Source organism: Carya illinoinensis, chromosome 3 (genome assembly GCF_018687715.1).
Source record: "Carya illinoinensis cultivar Pawnee chromosome 3, C.illinoinensisPawnee_v1, whole genome shotgun sequence".
Taxonomy (NCBI): domain Eukaryota; kingdom Viridiplantae; phylum Streptophyta; class Magnoliopsida; order Fagales; family Juglandaceae; genus Carya; species Carya illinoinensis.
In genome coordinates, this window is record NC_056754.1 from 1,010,717 (window position 1) to 1,034,991 (window position 24,275).

The 24,275-nt window shown below is 38.4% G+C and overlaps 2 protein-coding genes across 9 annotated transcripts; one reads left to right on the forward strand and one right to left on the reverse strand.

The window, feature by feature from the left end:
• Window positions 1-1,467: 1,467 nt before the first annotated feature.
• LOC122302290 (psbQ-like protein 3, chloroplastic) lies at window positions 1,468-4,471 on the reverse strand. 2 transcript variants are annotated; one of them, XM_043113482.1, is made up of 4 exons: window positions 4,242-4,471; window positions 3,275-3,923; window positions 3,029-3,131; window positions 1,468-1,947 (listed from the first exon to the last, which is right to left on the reverse strand). In XM_043113482.1, exons 2-3 carry the CDS (start codon window positions 3,731-3,733, stop codon window positions 3,036-3,038), a joined length of 555 nt encoding a protein of 184 aa, XP_042969416.1. In that variant the 5' UTR covers window positions 3,734-3,923; window positions 4,242-4,471; the 3' UTR covers window positions 1,468-1,947; window positions 3,029-3,035. The 2 variants fall into 2 exon arrangements, with proteins under 2 accessions (XP_042969416.1, XP_042969415.1); XM_043113481.1 differs by having other exon boundaries at window positions 1,468-1,925; window positions 4,242-4,462.
• A 2,214-nt stretch (window positions 4,472-6,685) lies between these two features.
• On the forward strand, window positions 6,686-23,934 carry LOC122302285 (auxin response factor 8-like). 7 transcript variants are annotated; one of them, XM_043113472.1, is made up of 14 exons: window positions 6,686-6,842; window positions 6,917-7,419; window positions 7,598-7,719; window positions 8,002-8,100; window positions 8,233-8,289; window positions 8,396-8,717; window positions 11,696-11,786; window positions 11,878-12,042; window positions 12,127-12,249; window positions 13,058-13,133; window positions 21,208-21,355; window positions 21,921-22,942; window positions 23,033-23,226; window positions 23,441-23,934. In XM_043113472.1, the coding sequence occupies exons 2-14, from the start codon at window positions 7,377-7,379 to the stop codon at window positions 23,613-23,615; spliced, it is 2,637 nt and encodes an 878-aa protein (XP_042969406.1). In that variant the 5' UTR covers window positions 6,686-6,842; window positions 6,917-7,376; the 3' UTR covers window positions 23,616-23,934. The 7 variants fall into 7 exon arrangements, with proteins under 7 accessions (XP_042969406.1, XP_042969407.1, XP_042969408.1 ...); XM_043113474.1 differs by having other exon boundaries at window positions 6,704-7,419; window positions 8,396-8,554; window positions 8,633-8,717; XM_043113476.1 differs by having other exon boundaries at window positions 6,704-7,419; window positions 7,607-7,719; window positions 8,396-8,551; window positions 8,633-8,717.
• Window positions 23,935-24,275: the final 341 nt, after the last annotated feature.

The window sequence follows — 24,275 nt, forward strand, 5'->3', positions numbered from 1 at the left end:
GAGGATGGCAGGAGTTTAATTGCCACGTCTATGGCGTGAGGCACGAGGTCCAAGTCAACATTTTTCCCTATTGTGCATTGGAGATTAGGTTACATTTGGGTACTGATGTGATCTGAAATATTTTATAAATAATAAAAAATTAATAATAATAAAATATTAAATAGTATTTTAAAATAGTAAAAAATAAGTAATAAATATTAATAAAATAATAAATAGTAATAAAGTACGTTGAAAATGCTCTACCACTCAAACTAACCCGTACCTTTTAAATGGATTCTAATATAAGTTTGAGTAATGATATATACAATTCATTACTCATAGTCATAAAGTGTACAAATATTATGTAGTCGTTTTAAAAAAAAAGTAAAGTTCATTATTAAATTTTTTTTATGTGAATCTCATATTTATTTACTTTTTTTTAAAATGATTATTTAGTACTTGCGCATTCACGACTATAACTATCATTTCTCAATTTTTAAATCTCACTTTTTTTTTCCAAAATGAATACATGACATTTGTATAACTCATAACTATATTTAGTATTAGTCATTACATTAACACAAATAATTCTAGTTCTAATAATTATAACACAAAAATTAAGTATGTTAGTCCATCATATCGATCATCATCCTATTCCTTGTTCATATTTCATCATCTTTAGCTTGGTGTTCTCTCTTATATAATTTTTTGTATATTTGGTTTATGCATATATGTTCTTTAATTAGTATGAATAAAATCTTAAGAGTTTCAATTGATCATTAACCAAGTAGCGAACTCAGTGCTCACCATAACAAAAGCATGACATGGCTCCTCACGCATGTATCAAGGATAAGGACGTAAGATTATAAGGCCACAAGTTGCCTCGAAGTCGAGTTGTTTCAGCAAGAAGTCAAAAGGTTGGATAATATCAATGATGTCCAGCCGTCATCCACCAAAGTAAGGTTAAATTTTGGTAACGAGTTGTTCCTCTCGCGCAATAGTCTTGGGTCATTGAGTGTTTCTCCACTCTCTTCTTCTCTAGCAAAGTGATCATTCCATCATCAACACGACCCCTCCGAGTCTGATCAGTTAGGATTTAGATGGGTCCACAATTAAGATTAGGAGGTCCAATCACACTGACGTTTTCCATATTACATAAAGGATGAAGAAAAAACCGTTAGATCAGAGGATCATGCGCCTGTAATCAAAAGCATGCGAGGGCCATGCAATCAAAAGGTGGAAATGTAGAGCATAATTTCTGGATTGAAAAGAACCAGCACACTTGTCTATGAAAAGATAAACCTAGTGCATTTGAAGACAGCACTTTTAAGAAACAAAAATACTAATTTAATCATCGGAGCATTCTGCCGTTGGAAACTACTATCAAGCTTTTATGATTTATTCTTTTCAGTTTTGCAGGTCTCAAGTCATCGGAGTACCGTAGGTGAGATAATGTCATCCGGTACGCAGTGAATGAAAATATAGAGCGGCATCAATAGGTCTCAAGTCACCCGGATTCACTTATTTTCAATGTCACAAAACATAGAAAGTGGGTAAAAAGATGTTCCCTAGAGAATATATGTAAGAGGCCCAACAGAAATCTTCCTATCCGTTAGTGCCCCCGAAGACATTATATGCTTAATAATGCCTTGTGGTGTCCGCATGGGTTTCATGTAGGGCCTGATTGACCCACAGATGGTCCATGTCCGAATCCTCCAACATTATTATTGCAGCTGCTTCCCAACCACTGCCTTCTTTCCAGTAGCTAAATTATGGAATAAGAAGGACGGCCATAAAGTGTTGTACTACTCTGTGGTTCTCAGCCAATCTTCATACTAGATAAGTAGGAATTCGCATGTTGTTTTGCTAGAATACTGCTTTTATCCCGGTTTTGATTTGGCACACCACACTTTGAGAGCAATTACTTGATCAGTCCTTTGATTTTTCTACATATGAACATGTAATTTTCTGCTTAACATAAATTAAATAAATAAATAAATAAACAGTAAGACAGAGAAGCAAAATTTAAAGAGGGCAGATAATGATGTCAAAACTGGACCAGATCATGTTCATGGTAGTTGGTATAATTCCTGCATAAGACCCATGCATGTGGGAGAACAAATCAAGCCTGGTTGAACCAGCAATTTATAGAAAACTTGAACTAGTTGGGTGCGAATATAAAGTGTTTTCGTTGCTGGCAGAAAGAAAATTTGACTGATGCATAGAGATGACTACAAATATACCAGATCTATTGCAAGCATTACTTTTTCTTTTCTCCTTTTTTTTTTTTTGGGGGGGGGGGGGGGGGGGGGGGGGGGGGGGGGGGGGGGGAGAGACCTTTCATTTCGTGAAATGGAGACACCTAAAAGAAATGAAGAGCTTTTTTACAGTTTCAAGTGATCAAACAAATTCCTTACGTTTTGTTTCAAAGAACCACGTGAATGATCTAGCAAGACCCATGAGTGATCAAACAAATTCCTTGCTATTTGTTTCAAAAAACCAAATAAATTGATGTAGCTAAAACCATGACATTTTGGACAAAGAGTCGAAATAATATTCTCAACAAAAAGTTCATTATTGCTATTATTATTAGTTTACAGGCTGTTCCAACAGTTTCCTCTTTTAAAATCATTTGTGTTAGTTCCCAAATAAAATCATATTTCAGTTGTGCCCCAAGTCTACCTTTGAGACAGGATCCTGCAGGGTCAGCTAGTTTACGGTCAATTCTACAACTTTTTATTTTCTTTTTGCATTCCTTTCTCCCTTGGCAAAAGGGTAAGATGTAGGAGACCAAGGTTTGTACTCGCTACACCCCTTTTAGCACCTTTAAAAGAGTTAGCAACTTTCAAATTCCACTATTTTCTTTTTAATTCTTTAAAACAGCTAGCTTTTATGACAAGGTGATACCATGTTCATCTTTTACAACAAGGTGATCTAACAAGTCTAGCCAAAATGAGCTCATTTTTGACAAACCACCTAATGTCCCATATACTTTTCATTATTCGCAGGACAAGAATCAGAAAAGGGAACAAAGGATTAGGCAAGTTACCTGATGATTATATTCTGGATAAAATCTCATTGAGAGCCAGAACAATGTTCTCGTAGCACTGCCAGACAAGCGATGCATCTTTATACCTTGCTGCATAATCTAGCTGTAAAGTTCATCAAACATCATCAAGTACTGTGAATTTAAAAGATTTACTTGGCTAGAGTGAGCATGTTTTCTGTAAGAGGAAAATTATCACCAAAAGATGACATTTCCAGTGCAGATTACAATACTATATGCACCACTCACTTTGGTAGCATTATTGAAGAGATTGGAATACAGTTTCCTTAGCTCGGGCCTCTCACTTCTAGGCTTCCCTTGGATTATGGTATAAAAGTCCTGTTTCAGGTAGGACGAGTTCTTCCTTAGCACCTTCTGTGCTTCTACCCACGACTCTGACTCTATCAGAGATTTTATACCTAGCAAAGCTTGAGCATGGCCTCTGATTCCACTCTTTGCCTCTTCGTACGATGTACCCGGTACCACCATATTAAACTCGAATCCATCAGAAACCTCCGGAATGGCCAATAGTACTGACACTATTGCTGCTACTCCAGCTATTCTTCTACGGAAATTAGAACCGAGTAAGACCTTCTGGGGCATCTCTCTGGACCTAGAAGACGGTTTAAAACAGCAGGTGAAGGTTGGCGGAGGAGGATAACGTGACAGGTTGGGTTGTACGACCAAGGTTGTTGTAAATGCCATCATCCTCTTGCGAAATGCTTAATAATATAGCTCAGCGGTGTAATTATCTCTCTTTCCAAATTCTGTTGTCAATTTCCCCAACGAAGCCCAAGGATTTATATAAAGAATAGAATAAAGAAATGCACCTACGATCAACTATCGGATAAGGAATTTCCAAACAAAATCTGTAATCATCTCTATCTCAAAAACCCTCCTGCAAAATAATTAACATAATTACATGAGCATTATGATAATAAGTAGAAGTTTTCACGAATAGCATCTGTCTTCACCGAGAAACACGGTGCCCATAGATCAAGTTAAGATTATGCTAGATTTGCGCAAATTGACTCTGTTTTAAATCAGTTGCTCGTATAATGAGTGAATTCAAGACATCAGGTAATTTCGACGTGAAAGAACTCTCAGATTAGTAAGCTTATCCCCTCTCCGAATGCCCCCACATCAAACAACCACCGTATAAACTCCGATGTAGTAGCCAATAATCAGAACCTAGAGAGAGAGAGTTTGCGCGTACCTGAAAGTTTGCTTTAGAGGGCGGAAGCCGGTCGGCTAACGGGAGGTGGCTGAGCGCTTGAGCTGTTGCAGCGGAATGATTCGTTTAGTTGATAAAGGGGATTTTTCACCTCATCCACAGCACTTTCAAATGGCGCACTACGTCGCTTATTTTTTATTATTTCTGTGCGCATTATGTCTATGTCTACGGTGAGTCAATTTTGATTGGAAAATTCTACTCTTTCGCTTGTAGCTCTTTTTATTTTTTATTATTACTTTTTTACTTAATAATTAAACAAATATTTTTTAATAATATTGTAAATTATTATTTTTAAATATTAAAAAATACATGTAAAAAAAATACAAAAATAATTACTAGAGAATTCTCTGTGGTGACTGTAGAGCCACACATTTTAATTCGATGCTGGTTTCATTACATTTCATCTCATATAATTATTATAATTTTTTAAATTTTTATATAATATATAATAAATAATTTAAAATTTTCAAATATTAAAATAAAAACAATATTAAAAATTTATACTCTAATTATATTTTATTTGAGTTTTAATTTTTATTTCATCACATCTATATAACCAAACAAGACCTTAAATTGTAACCCATAATATTTATAAAGATTAATTTTACTTTAATTTTCACCTCAATTGTTTTTATTACTCCCTCTTATAATTAGGGGCCATGGTCCATGGATTCAACTTTTGGATTTGATCACTTTATTAGTCCTAATAGCACTTGCATTGGTTTAGCCAAATATCCGTTCATTCTCAAAATTTGAAGAAATAGAGATCAAATCATTTAAATTGGAGTATTCAAATACTAGTGACTTCAAATGAGCTACAATACTTTTAAGTGTTTCTTCATATTTAAAGATGTATGTATTGTACATCTTTACGAGTGATATTTTAGGACCTAAAATATCAGAGCCAACAACTCATATTAGACCCAAATGTTTTGATATATTAAGATCTGTTTCTATATTATACTTGGTCTGTATATTAGGTTCACATGTCAGGTGCACAAATCAATCTTCAAGAATTAGTTAATTTTGTAAATTAGGTTGAGGAAAAAAATTAATTAAAAAATAATAATTTAAGTAAAAATTAAATTATTAATTAACATATGATTAGCATAGTTGTAAAATATGAAAAACAAATTATAAATATTATCATTAAAAAATTTAATATTATATTATTATTTTGACTAATTCAATATGGAATTATTATTTGAATAGTTTTGAATTTATGAAAAACTCAAAATTTATACTTTCAGCTAAATTTTAGAAATAATTTTGATGAAACCAATGCTAATGCTCTAAAAATATTAGCATCGGTTTCATTATTCCATTAGTCAAATTTTATCTAATCCCGCACTTTTTATTTTTTTTTTGCCCATCACACTCAAAACCTACCTTGAATTATCTCTTTAAACTTTATATAATAATAAAATATTATTTATTTTTAAGTATTTTTTATTATATTTTACCTAAAATATAATCAATTTTATTTGTTTTCAAATCTATTTTATTAATGCAAATATTAAATCCATCATAATAATAGCTTCATTTTAATTTTCATTATTTTCAAAAACAACAATCTGTATATTAAAATAATCAAATTAAATAAAATCAACGTTTGGATAAAAAATAAAGATAGAAATAAAACAGTGAAATGAGTGAATGGAAAGCCACGTTTTGGGATGAAAAAAAATAAATAAATTAAGATTGCTAAGCTACAATATTACTCTTATATAACGAAACAAGTTAATATACTATAAATGAAAGTTAAGATGAAATAATAATAAATAATTTAATTTTTTAAATTTTTAAATAATAATAATATTTTATTAAATTTTTAACGTCCATTTTAACTCACTATCCAAATAGTGTTATCTATGCCGGAACTCCAACGTACTCTTCTAAATTACCTAAAGAAATATCAAACATCTTTACCGTATTCTCTTTTAGGATTATAGAGGAACCTTGTTTAGTTTTGTGTTTTACATCTCATAGGGATCGAATTTAACCCAACAATTATAAGAAATTTATCAGGTTTTGTTGATATATAATATTATATATTATGAAATTTTAATTATATAATATGATATATTTTGAAATTATTTATTTATAATTTTTCTATCAGCACACAAAAATGTGATAATAAATAAAAATCATTACATGGATAAAAAAATAAAATAATGATAATAATAAAAGATGAGACTTCATACCCTCTTTCTCCTTCTGAGTCCGGTGAATCAGCGTGTACATACAAATATATCTCCTTTTTAAAACATGATCCGTACTCTGACAAGGACCACTGCAAGGATGGTGGCACATGCCTGCTGTCATATCACCTCTCTCAAATGGACGGTCATAGATTCTCTAGTACGGATCTCTCAACGGCCTCGATTTCACTTCCTCTCACCACTCTCTCCGACTCCGGTTCTCTCCTCTCTTCCCCCCCCCCTCTCTCTCCCTTTCATTCTCTCTCTACTGCTCTCTCAGCTCCAGCTTGGTCGGGACCCCCTCCCCACCCACTTTATAAAGAGAGCGAAAGTAGCGTTCTTGGTTTTCCTCTCTCCGTCGCTCTCTCTTTCTTATTCTACTGTAAGTTCCTTTCTTTCAATTTCAAATATTTCACCTGAATCTAATGCTCTGCCACTCTAAATCTCAATCGATAGTGATAGGGCCTACTGTTGAGCTCAACGGTCTGTGACTTCAAGCATCAACACTCTCTCTCTCTCCATGGGTCTGATCTCGAACGACGCGCTGTGTTTATTTATGGATAGTGGAGTCTCGGATCTTTTCCTTTTGGGGTGCAAGTTCGAGTGAATTTACGCAAATGCCTCTCCCGTGAACTCCTTTAGGTTTCATTTTGAGCTACTGTTCAAAGATCGCCTACTGTGAGGAATGACCTTAATTAGTAAATAGAGAGGCGGAGCAATGGCTTTAGGTTGTTTAGTTAGGCTTCTTGTTGCACTCCATAGCTTTAGAGTTTTTGTTCCCTAAAATTTATTTATGCTGGGTATGTTGGTATGCCCATGAATGAGGGCTAGGGTTGCATAAATATCTCTATAGTCAGAAATAATCCCCGTCAAAAAGAAATAAACAAGAAAAGAAAGAGATAAAGGAAAGGTGGATATGAAGCTTTCAACATCGGGGTTGAGTCAGCTGGATCATGAAGGTATATATCTCCTATCCTTCCTGTTCTTCTTCTTCTACTTTGGATTTTAATATTTTATTTTAAAGTCATTTTCATGTTCCTATTTTAGTATTATCTTTATTTTGCTTCTCTTTTGGCTTTGGAAGTTAAAATAGGACTAGTAATTAAATATTTTTCGTTTTTGTTATTGGATATGGAGGAGGAACAGGGGAGAAGAAAAGCTTAAATTCGGAGCTGTGGCATGCTTGTGCTGGACCGCTGGTGTCCCTACCGACGCCGGGGACCCGTGTCGTCTACTTCCCTCAGGGCCATAGCGAGCAGGTTGCTTATCTTTTCTATTCGCTTCCCCTACAATTTTTTTAGTTTTTTCTTCCCTTTTCGATGAACAAAATAAATTCCATTTTTAGGACTATTTTTCCCCAGAAAAGACACTTTTTTAGCCTAGTTTAAAATTTACTTATGATTTTCTCATTACTAAATTTGCAGCACTTTGTTACGTAAACGATTTTTTTTTAGGAATTACGTACATAATCTAGCGCAGTTGTACGATTTTTTGCGATTAATATGAAATGTGAAAAGTAGTAATTGTTATTGTTCTTGTAGGTTGCTGCCACTACTAACAAAGAAGTTGATGGACACATTCCCAATTACCCGAGCTTGCCAGCCCAGTTGATTTGTCAACTCCATAATGTCACAATGCATGTGTGTTTTCTTCCTTTTCTTTTCAGCTGTAAAATTACATTAATTGAGATGTGTCTTATTATCTTTAAAATTTAAAAACAAAAAAGCAATTTTGAATTTTAAGTCACCTATAGATTATTTACGGGATTTCAGGCTGATGTGGAAACGGATGAAGTATATGCGCAAATGACATTACAGCCTTTGACGCCGGTATTCCTGGTTTTGTTGTTGTTCAAGTTTTTTTTCCCCTTAATAGTGTATTGGAAACTCATCTGAATGGAATGGAACTCTTTTTTCCTCTCCATGCTGCAAATAGGAAGAACAAAAGGATACGTTCCTCCCTATGGAATTGGGGATTCCAAGCAAGCAGCCTGCCAATTACTTTTGCAAGACATTGACAGCGAGTGACACAAGTACCCATGGAGGGTTCTCCGTTCCTCGTCGTGCTGCTGAGAAAGTTTTCCCTCCACTGGTAGTGTCCGTTACTTCACTTCTTTTTGTTTTGATTCTAAGTGGGATGTTGTTGCATTTTCTTTTTATTTTGGTCCTGCAGGATTTCTCACAACAGCCACCAGCTCAGGAACTTATCGCAAGGGATCTCCATGATGTCGAGTGGAAGTTTAGGCATATTTTTCGAGGTAGATTTTGATTTCTTTTCATAGTGGTACTTGTCGAGAAAATGAAAAAAAAACAAAAAAACAAAAGAGGACCCGTCCATTAATGGAATTTCATGAGCTTGTAGTCTTCTATATATTTGTGGAACCTGAGAGAAATGATATATTGTGATACTTAGCTGCTGCTTCTAAAGAAAAGTTTCTTATCATAATTTTGAATTTTAACTGGTGGAAATTAGGATGTTTGCAATTGGCCAGTCTAAGAATGTGGTAAGATTGTTAGCTTTCAATGTTGTTGTGGCTTTTCTTTCTCTTGATGGTGATTCTTTTTAAAAATTATTGTCTATTGACGGTGAAGTGCTAGAATAATTTGTGCAACTCTGTCACTAATATTCTAGAGGCATGCTTTTCATGAATTTTCAAAATAAAATTTTGGAAGCGCTGAGGATTTTAGGTCCGGTAATTTTGTCTTATTTCTGGGCATTATTTGCTTGAAATGCCGGTAGACTATTGAAACATCTTCATTCATATCAATATAATTTACTTCTTACTTATTAAAAAAAAACTATTGAAACATCTAGTAATTTGCATTCACATACCTAGTGTATCTTTGCGTCTGGCCCAACACAATACATTAGTTCTTGTTTATTTATATTGTTCTCCATGTATACTTTCTGTGTAATTGGGCTTTGCCTATTTACTTGATCAAATAAAATCTTATTTTACCTATAAAAAAAAGTCTGGAATATCTCTGCGAATATCTTAATTTATTTCCAAAACTCAGTTATGTTGAGAGGTTTGCTAATCAATTTGAATGTGTAAGTCATTTTTTAAAATGTTTCAAGTTGTATGATGCTTTCTATTGTTCTTTCCACAAACCATGATTAATAGAGTTGGGTATGTAGGTTGCAGTGCCAATTTTTTTGGGTGTCAAATTTACATCAGTTCTTTTTTTTTTTTTTGGGGGGGGGGGGGTGTTAAAATTAAATATGGCATGCTAAAGATTGATAACTTTATTTGGAAGAGGCATTTGCTAGATATTTAACTTTACTGGCAACAAACTGGCCTGGCTTTTTCACCATTGAGATGCAAAAGAAAAAAAAAAAAAAATCCTTTATTCAATGCTGGAAAAATCTGCTACATATTCTGAGGCAATCCTGAACTTAATTTGTTTATATATATATTTTTTATAAGTAATAAACTTTATTGAAATGAATGAAACTAGGCGGAGCCCATGTACACAGGAAGTAGACAAGATGAGAACAAAAACTGAAAAAGTATACAAGATGAGGCACCTAATTACATTCTAAAAAGCTGAAAAGAAAACAAAAACTCGTGAACACTCTCTACCTTTAATAAAATAGCAGAAAACCACTGAAAAAGAGAAGACACAAAGAAATTCCAGATTTCCCCTGCTGCTCTTTCCCTGTTGTTAAAACATCTGTCGTTCCTTTCTGTCATTACACACCACAATAAACACAATGGTATCATCCTCCAAGCTGCATCCAATTGGTTGCTATTATGATTTCTGTTCCAGTAGGCTAAAACCTCCACCACCCTCTTAGGCATAACCCAACTCAGCCCAGCTTTACCAAGAATACCAATCCGTAACTCCCTAGCCACCTCACAATGAAGAAAAAGATGCTCAATTGATTCACCATCCTTTTTACACATGAAGCACCATTCCGTAATAACCATACCACGCTTTCTAGATTATCAATCGTCAAGATCTTCCCTAGAGCAGCAGTCCAAGGAGAAAAGGAAACTTTATACAGCACACAAACCTTCCAAATGCTCTTCCATTTAAAAAAAGAAAACATGCTGTTGAGCAGACAACCGCCTTATAAAATGACTTAACAGAAAATTTATTGCTCCCCAAGTGTTTCCACAGCAACCGATCTCTCCCATTTGCATCTATCTTTACAGAATACAAAAAACTCAAAAAACCTGCAATCTCATCAAGTTCCCAATCCTGTGCATTTCTAGTGAAAATAACATTTCATTGTACTGACCCATCGACACGACACAACACCTCTGAAACAGCAACCTGCTGATTACCAACCAAACTGGAAACAACAGGAAAAACAACATTAAGAGGTCTCTCACAACACCACTCATCAAACCAGAACCGGATTCTATCACAAACTCCAACTTCAAACTTGATATGTTTTTCAAAAATATATTTATATATTGAAGATGGAATGAGAGTGATCGGATATATTTGTGGTCAAGCTGAACATATTCTGAGGTGTAGTGAGTTGCGTGGTAGTACTCGTATTGTTGGTATGTAAGTGTGAACATTAGGGTGATAACGGATAACAGAGATCTAGCAGCTCAAGGATCAAATTTTGGGGGACCATCTTCAAAACTTTTGGACCTGTGGAAGGGAATCTGTGTAGGATTTTTTCACTCTGTCGTGAGGGTTTGTTTTTTCATTTATATATTTATTTTGATAAATATTACAATTATATTAAAACAGATAGTGGGGAGTAACACTAGTACACAAAAAGTATACCAAAGGATATGCCCAACTATTAATTAGATGAAAAAGAGCAAAAACTTCTGAAATATAAAAAACTACAATGTTGGTAGCTGTTGTGAACAGCCATCTGATTATAGAGTGCCAGATAATTGGGCTTTTAATTTTTGTCACCATTCTCTCATGGTCTTCAAAAGTCCGACTGTTGTGTTCTTGCCAAATGCACCACATCAAGCATGAAGAAACCATCCAAATTTACTAGTGTTTATGACTTCCACAAAGACTGCAGCACTAGATGTAATTTGAAGAATATTTGTTTAGCCATGGGCTGACAGAGATTTGGTTTTTGCTTTAGCTACCGTTCCTTTTTCTTTTTTGGTACAAATGAGAGCTGGTGGGTTTCCTGACCATCATCAGAAAGCTTTAAATGAGCTAGCTGCGCTCCTACTTTATTGTTGAATGTACACTGATGGTCTGTTGGATTGTGTAACATGTTGACACCCTTTTCTTGCTCATCTTGCAGGACAGCCAAAACGTCATCTTCTTACTACAGGCTGGAGTGTGTTTGTAAGTGCCAAAAGACTTGTTGCAGGGGATTCTGTTCTCTTCATCTGGTAAATATTTCCTACACTTTGTTCCCGCATTGATTTTTGGTTGGTGCTAGGGAATCCTGAGTTTTTTGTTTTGGTTAATTGCTATAAATAGGAATGAAAAAAATCAGCTACTTTTGGGAATTCGCCGTGCCACTCGACCACAAACTGTGATGCCATCATCTGTTTTATCGAGTGATAGCATGCACATTGGACTCCTAGCTGCTGCTGCTCATGCTGCTGCAACCAATAGCTGTTTTACTATTTTCTATAACCCAAGGTGCAACACAGTTTTCAAAGTTTGTTCTTCATTGGTTTTCATTTTCTTCTGTAATTCTTGTTGCGCCTTCTCCATTATGTACAGGGCCAGTCCGTCTGAGTTTGTTGTACCCCTTTCAAAGTATGTTAAAACTGTATATCACACACGTGTATCAGTTGGGATGCGTTTCCGGATGCTTTTTGAGACTGAAGAGTCGAGTGTCAGAAGGTGATATTGTTCGTGACATATTTCATCTTCTTGTGATGATGGTTCTTTTGTTATTGTTCATATCTATCAATTTCTTGCATTTTATGCGCTAGAATCCTTCATATCTGGTAAGACATTTGATGAGTTTCTTAGTTACAGTGCTGGCACTCTGCCACATAATACTGTTTCTTGTTGTGGCTTAGATTAAGAGGGTACTCAAATTTAGTCATGAGGCGGATTTAGTATATCTGTGACACATTATCTTGGTTCAGGTGGCACATGCATATCTACACAATTTAGGCAAGTTGCTTTGGTTGACTGAGTGTGTTTGCTTCCAAAAGCCTGACATACATGTCTTCAATCTGAAATAATGCTAAAGATGGAAAACATAACCGCTCATACAAAACAATGTGTTTTTTTAAAGACCATCTAGACTTTGCTCCATGAAACTTTGTTGCAATCCCCTTTTTAGGAAATAACTAATAGTAAAATCTTTTTATTCCTTTGTCTCAAACTTAATGAGGCCATAACTCGTAGGCAGCTCATACTGAGTAATCTTCAAAATCATTATATAAATTCCAAATACTAGTTGGAGTACTAGATCAAATATGATTATACGAAGACCCTTACATTTTAATGTTGGGTAAACTAACACAAACATTTTGTCTGCATGTTGGCGTTTGATTGTGGTGACTTCCTTGCAGTTATAGGTGCTTTACCACAGAACATGCATGTTGTTTCTCTCTTGAGGGTGTAGCAGCTAAGGCTGCTGCATCTATTTGTATTATTTGTAAAATTGTGTCCAGATGTGTAAGGCTTATTTTTCCAGGTACATGGGTACAATAACTGGAATAAGTGATCTGGATCCTGTCCGTTGGCCAAATTCTCATTGGAGATCTGTCAAGGTAATTGAGCTTTAATCATAGCATGCATGTATTCGTTATTGTCCACTAAACCATTTATTCGTTGTTGAATTACCATGCTGCACATCTCTTGTCTTGTGCTTATGGAGGGAAATAATCCTGTGCAGATTTCTTTCCAGGTTTTCTGTTTTTAATTTTTGAAAAGAAGTATGTCAGTATATATCTTTCTAGCTTTGTTGATGCCAACTTTAATTGGCTATGCTTTTTGCACTTGTTGCTTGTTTTTTATTTCTTAACGAGTATTGTATGATGTCATAATTCCACTTTCTCACATTTTTTTTTTTTTGTAAATTCTATCAAGCTGTGTAATGTATTAAAGTCTAGTAAGCTTTGAATTCTTTTCCAAAGTTTATCTTATCTAAAATTATAGCTCTTTTGTTTCCCTATTCAATATATTCCTCTTCATTACCTCTACACAAGACTTTCTGTATACTTCCGGTGTACACGGCTTTGGCCTATCTCATTCATATCAATAATATCTATCTTTTACTTATCAAACAAAAAAAATTACCACTACACAAGACTATCTTAGCTGACCCTTGTTTTTCACATGATAGGAGTCACCACTGCCTTTGAATGGATGCCTTTTATCCCTTGAGATATTCCCACTGATCCTTCTCTCGAGTCTCATTTCAATTCCAGCTACATTTATTTCATGAACTGTTGCTTCTTAACCACTGATAAAAAAAAAAAAAAAAAACTGTTGCTTCTTAACCTTCCAATATTCCACAGTAGAGTATAGCTGATTTATGTAGAAGATACCCTTCTATTTAAAAGGTATTCTATGGTCGTCCAATACTCCCGGCCCTTGTCTTTACTGTAACCATCTCAGTCTTGTTCTATGAGTCGCATCTTTCTCGATCTCCCATCCTTGAATTATTTATTGATCCAATATACTGAAAGTGACTGCTCTTTGATAGATATTGAACATCAAATTATACTATCCCTAAATTATGTTTTTCACTTTTACTAAACTCCTAGGGATTGGCTCAAGTGGTGAGGGCATTGGTCTTGTTAGTATGCTTCCTCGAGGTCTAAGGTTGAAACCCTTTAGTGCTAGTTTCTAGGGGCCACCTCCAATTTTACTAAACTCTCACTTCATATGCTCAAGTTTACCAAACATGTACACATGTAGAACTCCGGTGATCGTTAACAGACTATCGTTGACGACGTTGTAGCTACTACGGTGATGCGAATGGCTTTGTCTAGAGAAGTAATAGTAGAGTCTAAAAGAATCATGCTTGCGAAAGAGGGAGTTAATATAAGCATCACTGAACAGGGCTGGAAGGACAAATATGAGGTGGTGGTGTGTCGCAACACAGCGCTGTGGCTTGTGAGAACTCTGGAGGAATGTTTGAGAGGGGGAAGAAAGGAGGTATACTCGGTGGTAAGGGAGGGATATAGGAGCTTTGTAGCCCAACGTTGTGCTAATAACCAAGGGAGATACCTGTCGATAGCAGAGTACGGGCAGGTAGGAAGAAAGTGTGTACTCTGTTTCCCTGAAGTGTAGGTGGCTGGGGATGGAGATACCTCAAGGAGCTTGCGGTGGAGATGACTCAGATAAGGGAACCGGTTGGAAGAGTTTTAGGGGCTCAGATGAACAAACGGGCAAGGGAAGGAAATCCTTCCAACCATTCGTACATGGAGGCTCTCACGGCGGTGAAACCGAACCATGGTGTGATCAGGCCAGGCGTAAACGACGCTGACGGGGTGGTGCTTCGAGCCCCTTAACCTGTCCGGGGTCCAGGAAATGGCAGGCCAATGGTCGGGCAAGAAATGTGGGTGAGCAGCAGGCGTTTGTTGGAGTTGCAAGGCCAAATAAGGAATATGCAGAAGGAAATGGAGGAACTGAGGAATTTCGTCGGGCTCAGAAAGGATAAAAGGGGGAGTGAGGAGGAAGATATAAGGGAAGGGAGATTGGGAGCTGGGCCTCAGGTGTTTGTTGGGCCGCAAGTTGGGTTGCAAGGTGGATACCAACCTCAATACTCAAATAAGGCCAGGGGCCAGGCTCGGCCCAAGTCGGCCACGTTAGGCTCTTTAGGGGGACTCGTGGGAACTGGGCCTGGGCTGTCCCAATCCAGCCCACTATTAAAAATATACCCGGCCCGTCCACGCACTTGGCGACCCAAACTCTTGACCCGATACACAGCAACGATGTCTCGGTAACTCCCGAGATCGTGCCTTGCTCCCCGACGACAGACTGGGTACCGGCAAACCCACAGACGATTCCGACGGAGAGAGAGGGTTATTCTGGCGACGTGCCGGCGGCCATGGGTGTACAGTACCCAGAGTCAAACCTGAGTTTCTTCACCCTGGTATCTTTGGATGGCCTTTTCCCGCAGTGTGGAGGTCAGAAGATGCCGATTTCGACAGAACAAGAGGAGGAAGGTGGATTGGATTTCTCAGTTCAACCATTTCGTAACACTGGGGTGGAGGAAGGGGAGGTGGAAGGTTCGGGTGATCTGAGGCTTTCGGTTGAGATGGATCCGGTTGAATCTGAAGAGGGTAGTAAAGTGGGTATGGAAGATATCTCTTTGGAAGGGGAGGACCACGAAAATCAACTGACCAGAATGGAGGAGCCCACTCCGTTGAGTTTCTGTTTTCCATCTCAACCCAATGTTTCTGATTGGGTTTTCCATAAGGTAAAAGAAATTCAGAAATTGATGGGGATCAAAAGCGATGGATATGAGGAGCAATTCTTTGCCTTATTTACAGCAATCGAAGCAGAGGACAAACAAAAAAATAAAGGAGAAGCGAAGAAGCATCGGGAACTCAAGATATTGATGTGGTCGTTGAACACGGAGGGTAGCGCTAGTAGGGGAAGAGTGAAAGGGAAGGGGCAGGCCTCTTCTCAATGAAGCCAAAAATAGTGTCATGGAACGTCCATGGGCTTAACGTTATTGACAAGCGTTTGCGGATTAGAAACATGATTCGGGAATGGAAGGTGGACATCGTGTGTTTGCTAGAAACTAAGTTGAAATTTATTGATAGGGGAATTGTATGTAGTTTATGGAGTGGGGTACGCGTAGATTGGGCTTTCTTGGCATCTAATGGGGCGTTGGGAGGGATTGTGGTGATGTGGGATAGACGTGTGGTGGAGAGGGTTGAGGATTTCATAGGCAATTACACGGTGGCATGCTCTTTTAAGAGTAGCAGATAACTTTTTGTGGGCTTTTGCAGGTGTTTATGGTCCCAACTTAGACACGGACAGAAGTTTGTTATGGGATGAGCTTGCCGGGATTCATAGTTGGTGGGAACTCCCTTGGTGTATAGGCGGAGATTTCAACGACGTGAGATTCCCTAGTGAAACCTCGGGAATTAGAAGAATGCGGCCAGCAATGGAAGGCTTTCTCGGAGTGCATCTTTGACTTGAACTTGGTGGATTTGCCGCTAGCAGAGGGCTCCTCTACTTGGTCTAATGATCAGACATGGTCTTGACTAGACCGGTTCCTAATTTCACCGGAATGGGAAAGCCATTTCCCGGAGGTGCAATGGAAGGCTTTCTCGGAATGCATCTGACTTGAACTTGGTGGATTTGCCGCTAGCAGAGGGCTCCTCTACTTGGTCTAATGATCAGACATGGTCTCGACTAGACCCGTTCCTAATTTCACCGAAATGGGAAAGCCATTTCCCGGAGGTCTAGCAGAAGCGCATGCCCCGCATTGGATCGGATCATTGGCCTATCTTGCTTGATTGCGGAGGAATTCACAAGGGTCGCCGGCCATTTAAATTTGAGAATATGTGGCTGAAGTTGGAAGGGTTTGTGGATAGGATTAAACAGTGGTGGTCTTCTTACCAGTTCCAAGGTACTCTCAGCTTTATCTTTGCGGCAAAATTGAAAGCTCTCAAGAAAGATCTCAAAACTTGGAACTTGGAGTCTTTTGGCAATGTAGGGGAAAACAAGAAAATAAAGTTGCTAGAAATCCAGGAGATCGAGAGAATACAAGAACTACAACAACTCACTCAGGAACAGAAAGAGACGAAGGTTGAATTGGTAGCAGAAGTTGAGAGGTTGATCCTACTAGAAGAGATGTCCTGGTGTCAAAAATCCAGGACATTGTGGTTGAGGGAAGGGGATCGGAGCACAAGTTTCTTTCATAGAATTGCTAACTCGCATAGGAGAAATAATAATATTGAGGCGCTGAAAGTGGATGGTGTGGAGTGTAGAGACGAGCAGGTTATCCACAATCATGTTTTGGATTTCTATGAGAACTTATTAGAGGAACAGGTGGGTTGGCGGCCTCCATTGAATGGGTTGGATTTTGATACCATTGATGTGAGCGACGTGTCATGCTTGGAAAGGGATTTCGATGAGAGAGAGGTTCATGAAGTCGTGAGGAAAATGGCTAGGGACAAGGCACCAGGACCAAATGGCTTCTCAATGGGCTTTTTTCAAGACTGTTGGGAGGTGATTAAGGATGATCTTATGAAGGTCTTTCAGGAATTTTTCAGGGCTGGAAAATTTGAAAAAAGTCTTAATACTACATTCCTTGCTTTGATTCCTAAGAAGGTGGGGGCGACAGAGATTAAGGACTTTCGCCCTATTAGTCTAGTGAATGGGGTGTACAAGATAATATCCAAGGTACTTGCGAATAGAATGAGCGAGGTGTTGGGGAAGATTGTGACGCAACCTCAAAATGCATTTGTTAAGGGAAGACAAATCCTAGATGCAGTCTTAATTGCTAATGAATGCCTTGATAGTCAACTGAAAGCTGGGAAAATAGGAATCATGTGTAAACTTGACATGGAAAAGGCATATGACCATGTCAATTGGGATTTCCTCCTTCATTTACTTAGGAGGTGTGGTTTTGGGGAGAGGTGGAGGGCTTGGATTCATTGGTGCATATCCTCGGCAAAATTTTCTGTGCTGATAAATGGTGCCTCAGTGGGCTTCTTCTAAAGCTCACGTGGATTGAGACAAGGGGACCCGTTGTCACCCTTGTTGTTCGTTCTAGTCATGGAGGCTCTCAGTAGGATGCTCTCGGCACTGGTTGTGAATGGCCTTATAGAAGGTTTCCCGATCGGAACCCCGGATAGGGGTATTCTTAATATTTCTCACTTACTATTTGCAGATGACACCTTGATCATGTGCAAAGCGGACCAAAGTTAGGTGCAAGTCCTAAAGGCCTTACTTTTTTGTTTTGAGGCGGTATCCGGTTTGAAGGTAAACTTGGAAAAATCTGAATTGGTGCCAATTGGGACAGTTTCTAATATTCGCCAGTTGGCAAGAATTATGGGATGTAAAACATCTTCTTTTCCTATGACTTACTTGGGACTCCCATTGGGGAGTGCCTCGAGGGCTTCCTCGCTGTGGGATACTGTGATTGAGAAAATAGAGCGACGTTTGGTGGGGTGGAAGAGAATGTACTTGTCAAAAGTTGGACAGATCACTTTGATAAAGAGTACATTATCTAACCTACCTACTTATTTTTTATCTCTATTTCCAATTTCAGTGAGTGTGGCAGCCCGTATTGAGAAACTCCAACGAGATTTCTTGTGGGGAGGTCTGGGGGACGAGTTCAAATTCCACTTGGTCAAGTGGGATCAGGTGTGCCGCACTGTTTCGGGGGGAGGCTTGGGGGTTCGAAATTTAAGGGTATTCAATCGGGCATTACTAGGCAAATGGTTATGGAGATTTGCTAGGGAACCGGACTCTCTATGGAAGTTGGTTATTGTGAAGAAATATGGTGGATTATGGGGGGATTGGTGCACTAAAGAAGTTAGAGGCGCCTATGGAGTTGGGTTATGGAAACACATTAGAAGAGGCTGGGGGGTTTTTAACCGTTTTGCTAAGCTTCAGGTGGGGGTAGGGTCTAGGATAAAATTCTGGAGCGACATGTGGTGTGGAAATAGGGCTCTAAAGGATGTGTACCCTTCTCTTTTTCAGTTGGCAAGTGCAAAGGAAGCCTCGGTGGTGGATGTTATGGAAATATCGGGGGGACAGATTATTTGGAACATTAACTTCAGTAGGGCGGCTCAGGACTAGGAGATAAGTAGCATTGCAGATTTTTACAGCGCCATATACTCCATAAGACTGGATAGCCAGCAAGAGGATGTCATGTGGTGGACTCCAGCAAGAAAAGGTATTTTTTCAGTCCGTTCTTTCTATAAGGCCCTCAATCCAGAGGCCAATTATCAGTTTCCTTGGAGAAAGATTTGGAAAAACAAGGCACCGCCCAAAGCCTCGTTCTTCGTATGGACCGCTTCCCTGGGAAAGATCCTCACCACTGACAATCTAAGGAAAAGAAGGATCATCATTGCAAATTGGTGTTGCATGTGTAAAGGTGGGGGCGAGTCGGTAGATCATCTTCTATTGCATTGTGACTTAGCAAGGGTTCTATGTAATGAGGTCTTTGCCTGTGTGGCGATGGCCTGGGTGATACCTAAAACCTTGGAAGCAGCGTTGGCTAGTTGGCTAAGCTTAAGAGGCAGACAACAGATTAAAGCTTTGTGGAAGATGATCCCTATTTGCATTATGTGGTATTTGTGGCAGGAGAGAAATGATCGGACCTTCGAAAACCAGGAAAGATCGCTGGAGGAGCTTAAACTTTTATTTTTTAGAACTCTTTGTAGATGGGCCATAGCTGTAGATTTTAATGGCATGGCCCTTCAAAACTTTCTTGCCTCTAGTGTGCCTACCTAAGTGGGCCAGTAGAGTTGTATTTCAGGCTTTGCCTTTCTTTGATCAATAAAATTGTTTATTTATCAAAAAAAAAAAAAAGTTTACCAAACATGCTCCAAACTTCCAACTTGGAGTTAACTCCTGTTGTAGTGTCATCTCTTAATATCATCTGCAAAGAGCACATGCTATGGGGCCACATTTGAATTGACCTATAGTAAGCTCATGGATGGCCAATGCAAAGAGATAGAGACTTCATATAAAAGCAGTCCATGATTCACATGATTTTTGCCAAGTCAAAATTCCTTGTTGGATATAGAGTTTAGTGTACAAGTAAAGTTGGCACATGGAAACAGGCAACCTAGAATCCGTGATCAAAGATGTGCTTGTTGAATGGTTGGACTCTGATGAATTTATTTTTTATAAATGATCTTCTTTTGGTATGTTGAATTGAGATGCTTATTGACCATCATTTGAGCATACCTACCAAAATATTTTGGCCACATTTCTCTACTTTATTGTTTACTAATTGGAGCCTTGAATCTATTTTTTTTTAATCTAATTTTCTCAACAACTAGAATATTGTGAAATTAGTAAATGGACAATGAAAGTCATATTAAATTAAAAAAGTATGGGTGGCCTACAAGAAATTTGGCTAAAATAAAATGTTTGGTTGGGAAAACTGGATGAGTTTTCTGTATATACTAAAAAAGAATAGAGCATTCCAACCAACCAACATTTACCATTTTTCATTATTTTTTTTGTGCCAGTGGTTTTTATAAAATAAATTTGTTTGTATAATTTGAGAGGGTATTGTCCAGCCTACTTTTTTGCCTTTCAAAGATGGCATACATAATCTGTCTTGTAACGGGCTAAATCCTTGTGTAATGCACCCAAATCACACGAATTAGGTAAGTCACAGGCAATTATGTATATTTACCTATATTTTTTAGGGGAAGAGTTTTTCCTTCGAATTTGCTCTAAATTACTAGTTAGTGAAGGTCTATATGTGTGGGTCCTACTTTTTTGCAATATTTATGAAGACCATAGAGAAACATAGCGAAGTTAATCATGAAAGAATAAAAAGAGTCACCTATGAACACCTAAAAGCACCTTTTTGTGAGGGGTAATACATTGTCATATTGTGGATCATGTGCAAAGCAAAAAGGGAATAATTTGTACACCGAGTCTTGTGCATTGCTACTTCCATCGATTCTGTCTTGTAGATTGCAAACACTTGAGGCTGCAGTTGAATGATTAAACTCTTAGTAAAATTCATGTTTATTTTGTATGGAGGAACTACTTACAAAAAAAAAAAAAAAATTGTATAGAGGAACTATATATATCCATTGCATAGCACAAAGGCTTTTTACCCATCATTTGTTGTAATTCACTGAGTTTTGATTTGTTTTTTCATCTTTCATCCTTTATGTATAGGTTGGTTGGGATGAGTCAACAGCTGGTGAGAGGCAGCCGAGGGTGTCTTTGTGGGAAATTGAACCTTTAACAACTTTCCCCATGTATCCATCATTGTTTCCCCTGAGACTTAAACGCCCCTGGCATCCTGGGGTCTCATCTTTGCATGGTATTTATCCTTTTAATATTAACTATACAGCTTTTGTGATGAGGTTTTCATTTTTATTTCTTTCTTCTCTTTCCTTTAAGATTTGAATTAGGCAAAATTTGTGTCTAGTTATTTGATATGCCAAATCTAAGCATCTGAATAAGTTACTTTTCTTGCCAGGTCAGTCTTACGGATAGGTGACTGGAGTGTTCATTCTTGTGACCCTTTATTTCGTTACTTTCTTCTCTGTTTACATTATTAAATGATTGGTGATTGGAAAATGATTTGTGCAAGCCTTGGATATGCAAGCCCCTTGAAAAACATGGAGACCAATCAGAAAAAATTCACTTTTTGCTGGGGGGGGGGGCCCTCTTTGTCCCTCTTTTTTTTCTATGGGCTTGCCCCAGACTTGCACGCCCGGGGCTTATATCTAGGTCGCTTTTTTCATCAGTAACATCTAGCATTACTCAATAATGTTTAGTTGGGGTGCAGACATATTATGCTTCTGTGTTTTAGTAAATTGTAAACTCTGGCATGTATGCTATGAATCTTATTGTTGTTATGATGTCACTATGGCCTTTTGCAGATAGCAGGGATGAAGGAACTAACAATGGGTTGATGTGGTTAAGGGGTGGAACTGGAGAACATGGAGTCAACTCCCTAAATTTTCAGGGTGTTGGTTTGTTTCCCTGGATGCAGCAGAGACTGGACCCAACTTTGTTTGGAAATGATCATAATCAGCAGTACCAAGCTATGTTGGCTGCTGGAATGCAGAACCTAGGAAGTGGAGATCTCCTGAGGCAACAAATTATGCAATTTCAGCAGCCCTTGTATTTTCAACAGCGAGAGAGCCATACTTCACTCTTGCAGCAGCAGCAGCAACAACAACAACAACAACCGGAGGCATTTACCCAAACCTTGCCTCGTAACATCCTGCAGGCACAAACCCAAGTCTTAACAGAGAACATACCCCAGCACCTTATACAGCAACCTCTTAACAACCAACAAGAAGAACAGGCACGACAGCAGCAACATGCCTTTCAGAATACGGTTCACATCCGAAGTGATCAGCTGCATCAAAGACTGCAGTCAAATGTGCCTTCTTCATCTTTTGCAAAAGCAGACTTCATGGATCCAAGCACAAAGTTCTCAGCATCTATTCCCCCTAGACAGAATATGGTCGGTTCATTCTGTCCTGAAGGGAGTAGCAATTTTTTGAACTTCTCCAGAGTTGGTCAGTCTATGCTAGCTGAACAGTTACCCCAACAATCCTGGGTCTCTAAGTACACACATTCACAGACTAATGCTTATGCCAATTCAATGTCACAAACACCATATCCTGGGAAAGATGCTAATGAAGAGCCAGAGAATTGCAATTCTGATTCCCAGAATCCTACTCTTTTTGGTGTTAATATCGATTCATCAGGGCTTCTACTCCCTACCACCTTGCCCACTTTTGCTACTTCAGTTGATGCTGATGTGACATCTATGCCATTAGGGGATTCCGGATTTCAGAGTTCCCTGTATGGTTCGGTGCAAGACTCTTCTGAGTTGTTGCGGAGTGCAGGGCAAGTTGACCCACCAACCCCATCTCGGACATTTGTCAAGGTCTGAGCTGCAAGTTAGTTGGTCTTTCAATTTATTCCTACTATTGCTTGTTTGAAGGACTTGTCCCGATGATGCTCTGTTTTTGTTTAGGTTTATAAATCAGGGTCCGTTGGGCGCTCACTGGACATCTCCCGGTTCAGCAGCTATAATGAGCTGCGAGAGGAGCTGGCTCAGATGTTTGGAATTGAGGGGAGGATGTCGGAAGGCCCTCTTAGATCAGGCTGGCAGCTTGTATTTGTTGACAGGGAGAATGATGTGCTTCTCCTTGGAGACGACCCATGGGAGTAAGTACTTGTGACATTAATCAATGTGCCATACTTTCTTGAGTCTCTGTCTCGATCTGATGTCTTAGGCTCAATCAATTTGAATGCTTGGAAAGTGGTTTGTGTTTATGTTGGGTGGTTCTCCTGTTGGTTATATATCTCTGCATATGTATATGAATTTGCCTTTGAATGAATGGAACTGAGCTGTGGACTAAATAGTCGTGGTCTTGTGCAGTGCGTTTGTCAATAATGTTTGGTACATCAAGATACTTTCACCTGATGATGTCCATAAAATGGGAGAGCAAGCAGTTGAATCCTTCAGCCCACATGTGGCTCAGAGGCTGAACAACGGTGGTGAAGTTCAAGACCTTGTCCCAGGGTTACCGTCTCCTGGCATGCTTGAGTACTGAGGTGAACAAAAGCATTTGGACAGCTCCCTCACATCGTTCCAAGTTTAATCCAAATATTGGATCTATTAGTTTGGTGCCTGACACTCGTTATTCTATCTAAATTTGTCCCAAAATTATACTGTACGACTCTTTCTATAAGACTAGTTTAATGGGCCCGACTTCTGTGGAGGAAAAAAAAAAAAAAACAAAATGCTAGCTCGCTACCTTCAAGAAAACTCCGAGGACTGAATTTCTATCAAAATCTGAACTCATGCCCTGAAACAATATCGATGGTACCGTTATTATGAAAGTAGTAGTGGATTCTCACGGTTTAGTGCAATTTACTGTGTTCATCAATGTTGAAATTATCAGAATTATTGATTTCCTGATGCCATCGAGCATTTTGATTAAGCAGTCGGGTGACAAACTGGAGATGTCCTATTAAAAGTTGAGCCCGAGATTATATATTTGAGAATACGACCGTTAAAAGCTCCATAAAATTTAAAATGGTTTATTCGTATTCTCACAAAAGCGCCCCCCCACCCCCCCCCCCCCCCCCCCCCCAACCCAACATTCATGTGTTGATATCTGTCTGCACCTATAACTGTTTCAGTTATATCATGGCCTAATCTGATAGTTCGGTTGACATCAGTCCCGCGAATGTCAACCGCCAAACAATGG

What these genes read in the sequence shown, in the direction of transcription:
- LOC122302290 (XM_043113482.1), bottom strand. Translation starts at nt 3,733, where the DNA reads ATGATGGCATTTACAACAACCTTGGTCGTACAACCCAACCTGTCACGT. An exon ending in TCTTCAATAATGCTACCAAA is followed by an intron (nt 3,132 to 3,274) that starts GTGAGTGGTGCA and finishes TGAACTTTACAG; the next exon opens with CTAGATTATGCAGCAAGGTA.
- LOC122302285 (XM_043113472.1), top strand. Translation starts at nt 7,377, where the DNA reads ATGAAGCTTTCAACATCGGGGTTGAGTCAGCTGGATCATGAAG. An exon ending in GAAGAGTCGAGTGTCAGAAG is followed by an intron (nt 12,250 to 13,057) that starts GTGATATTGTTC and finishes TTATTTTTCCAG; the next exon opens with GTACATGGGTACAATAACTG. An exon ending in CATCTCGGACATTTGTCAAG is followed by an intron (nt 22,943 to 23,032) that starts GTCTGAGCTGCA and finishes GTTTTTGTTTAG; the next exon opens with GTTTATAAATCAGGGTCCGT.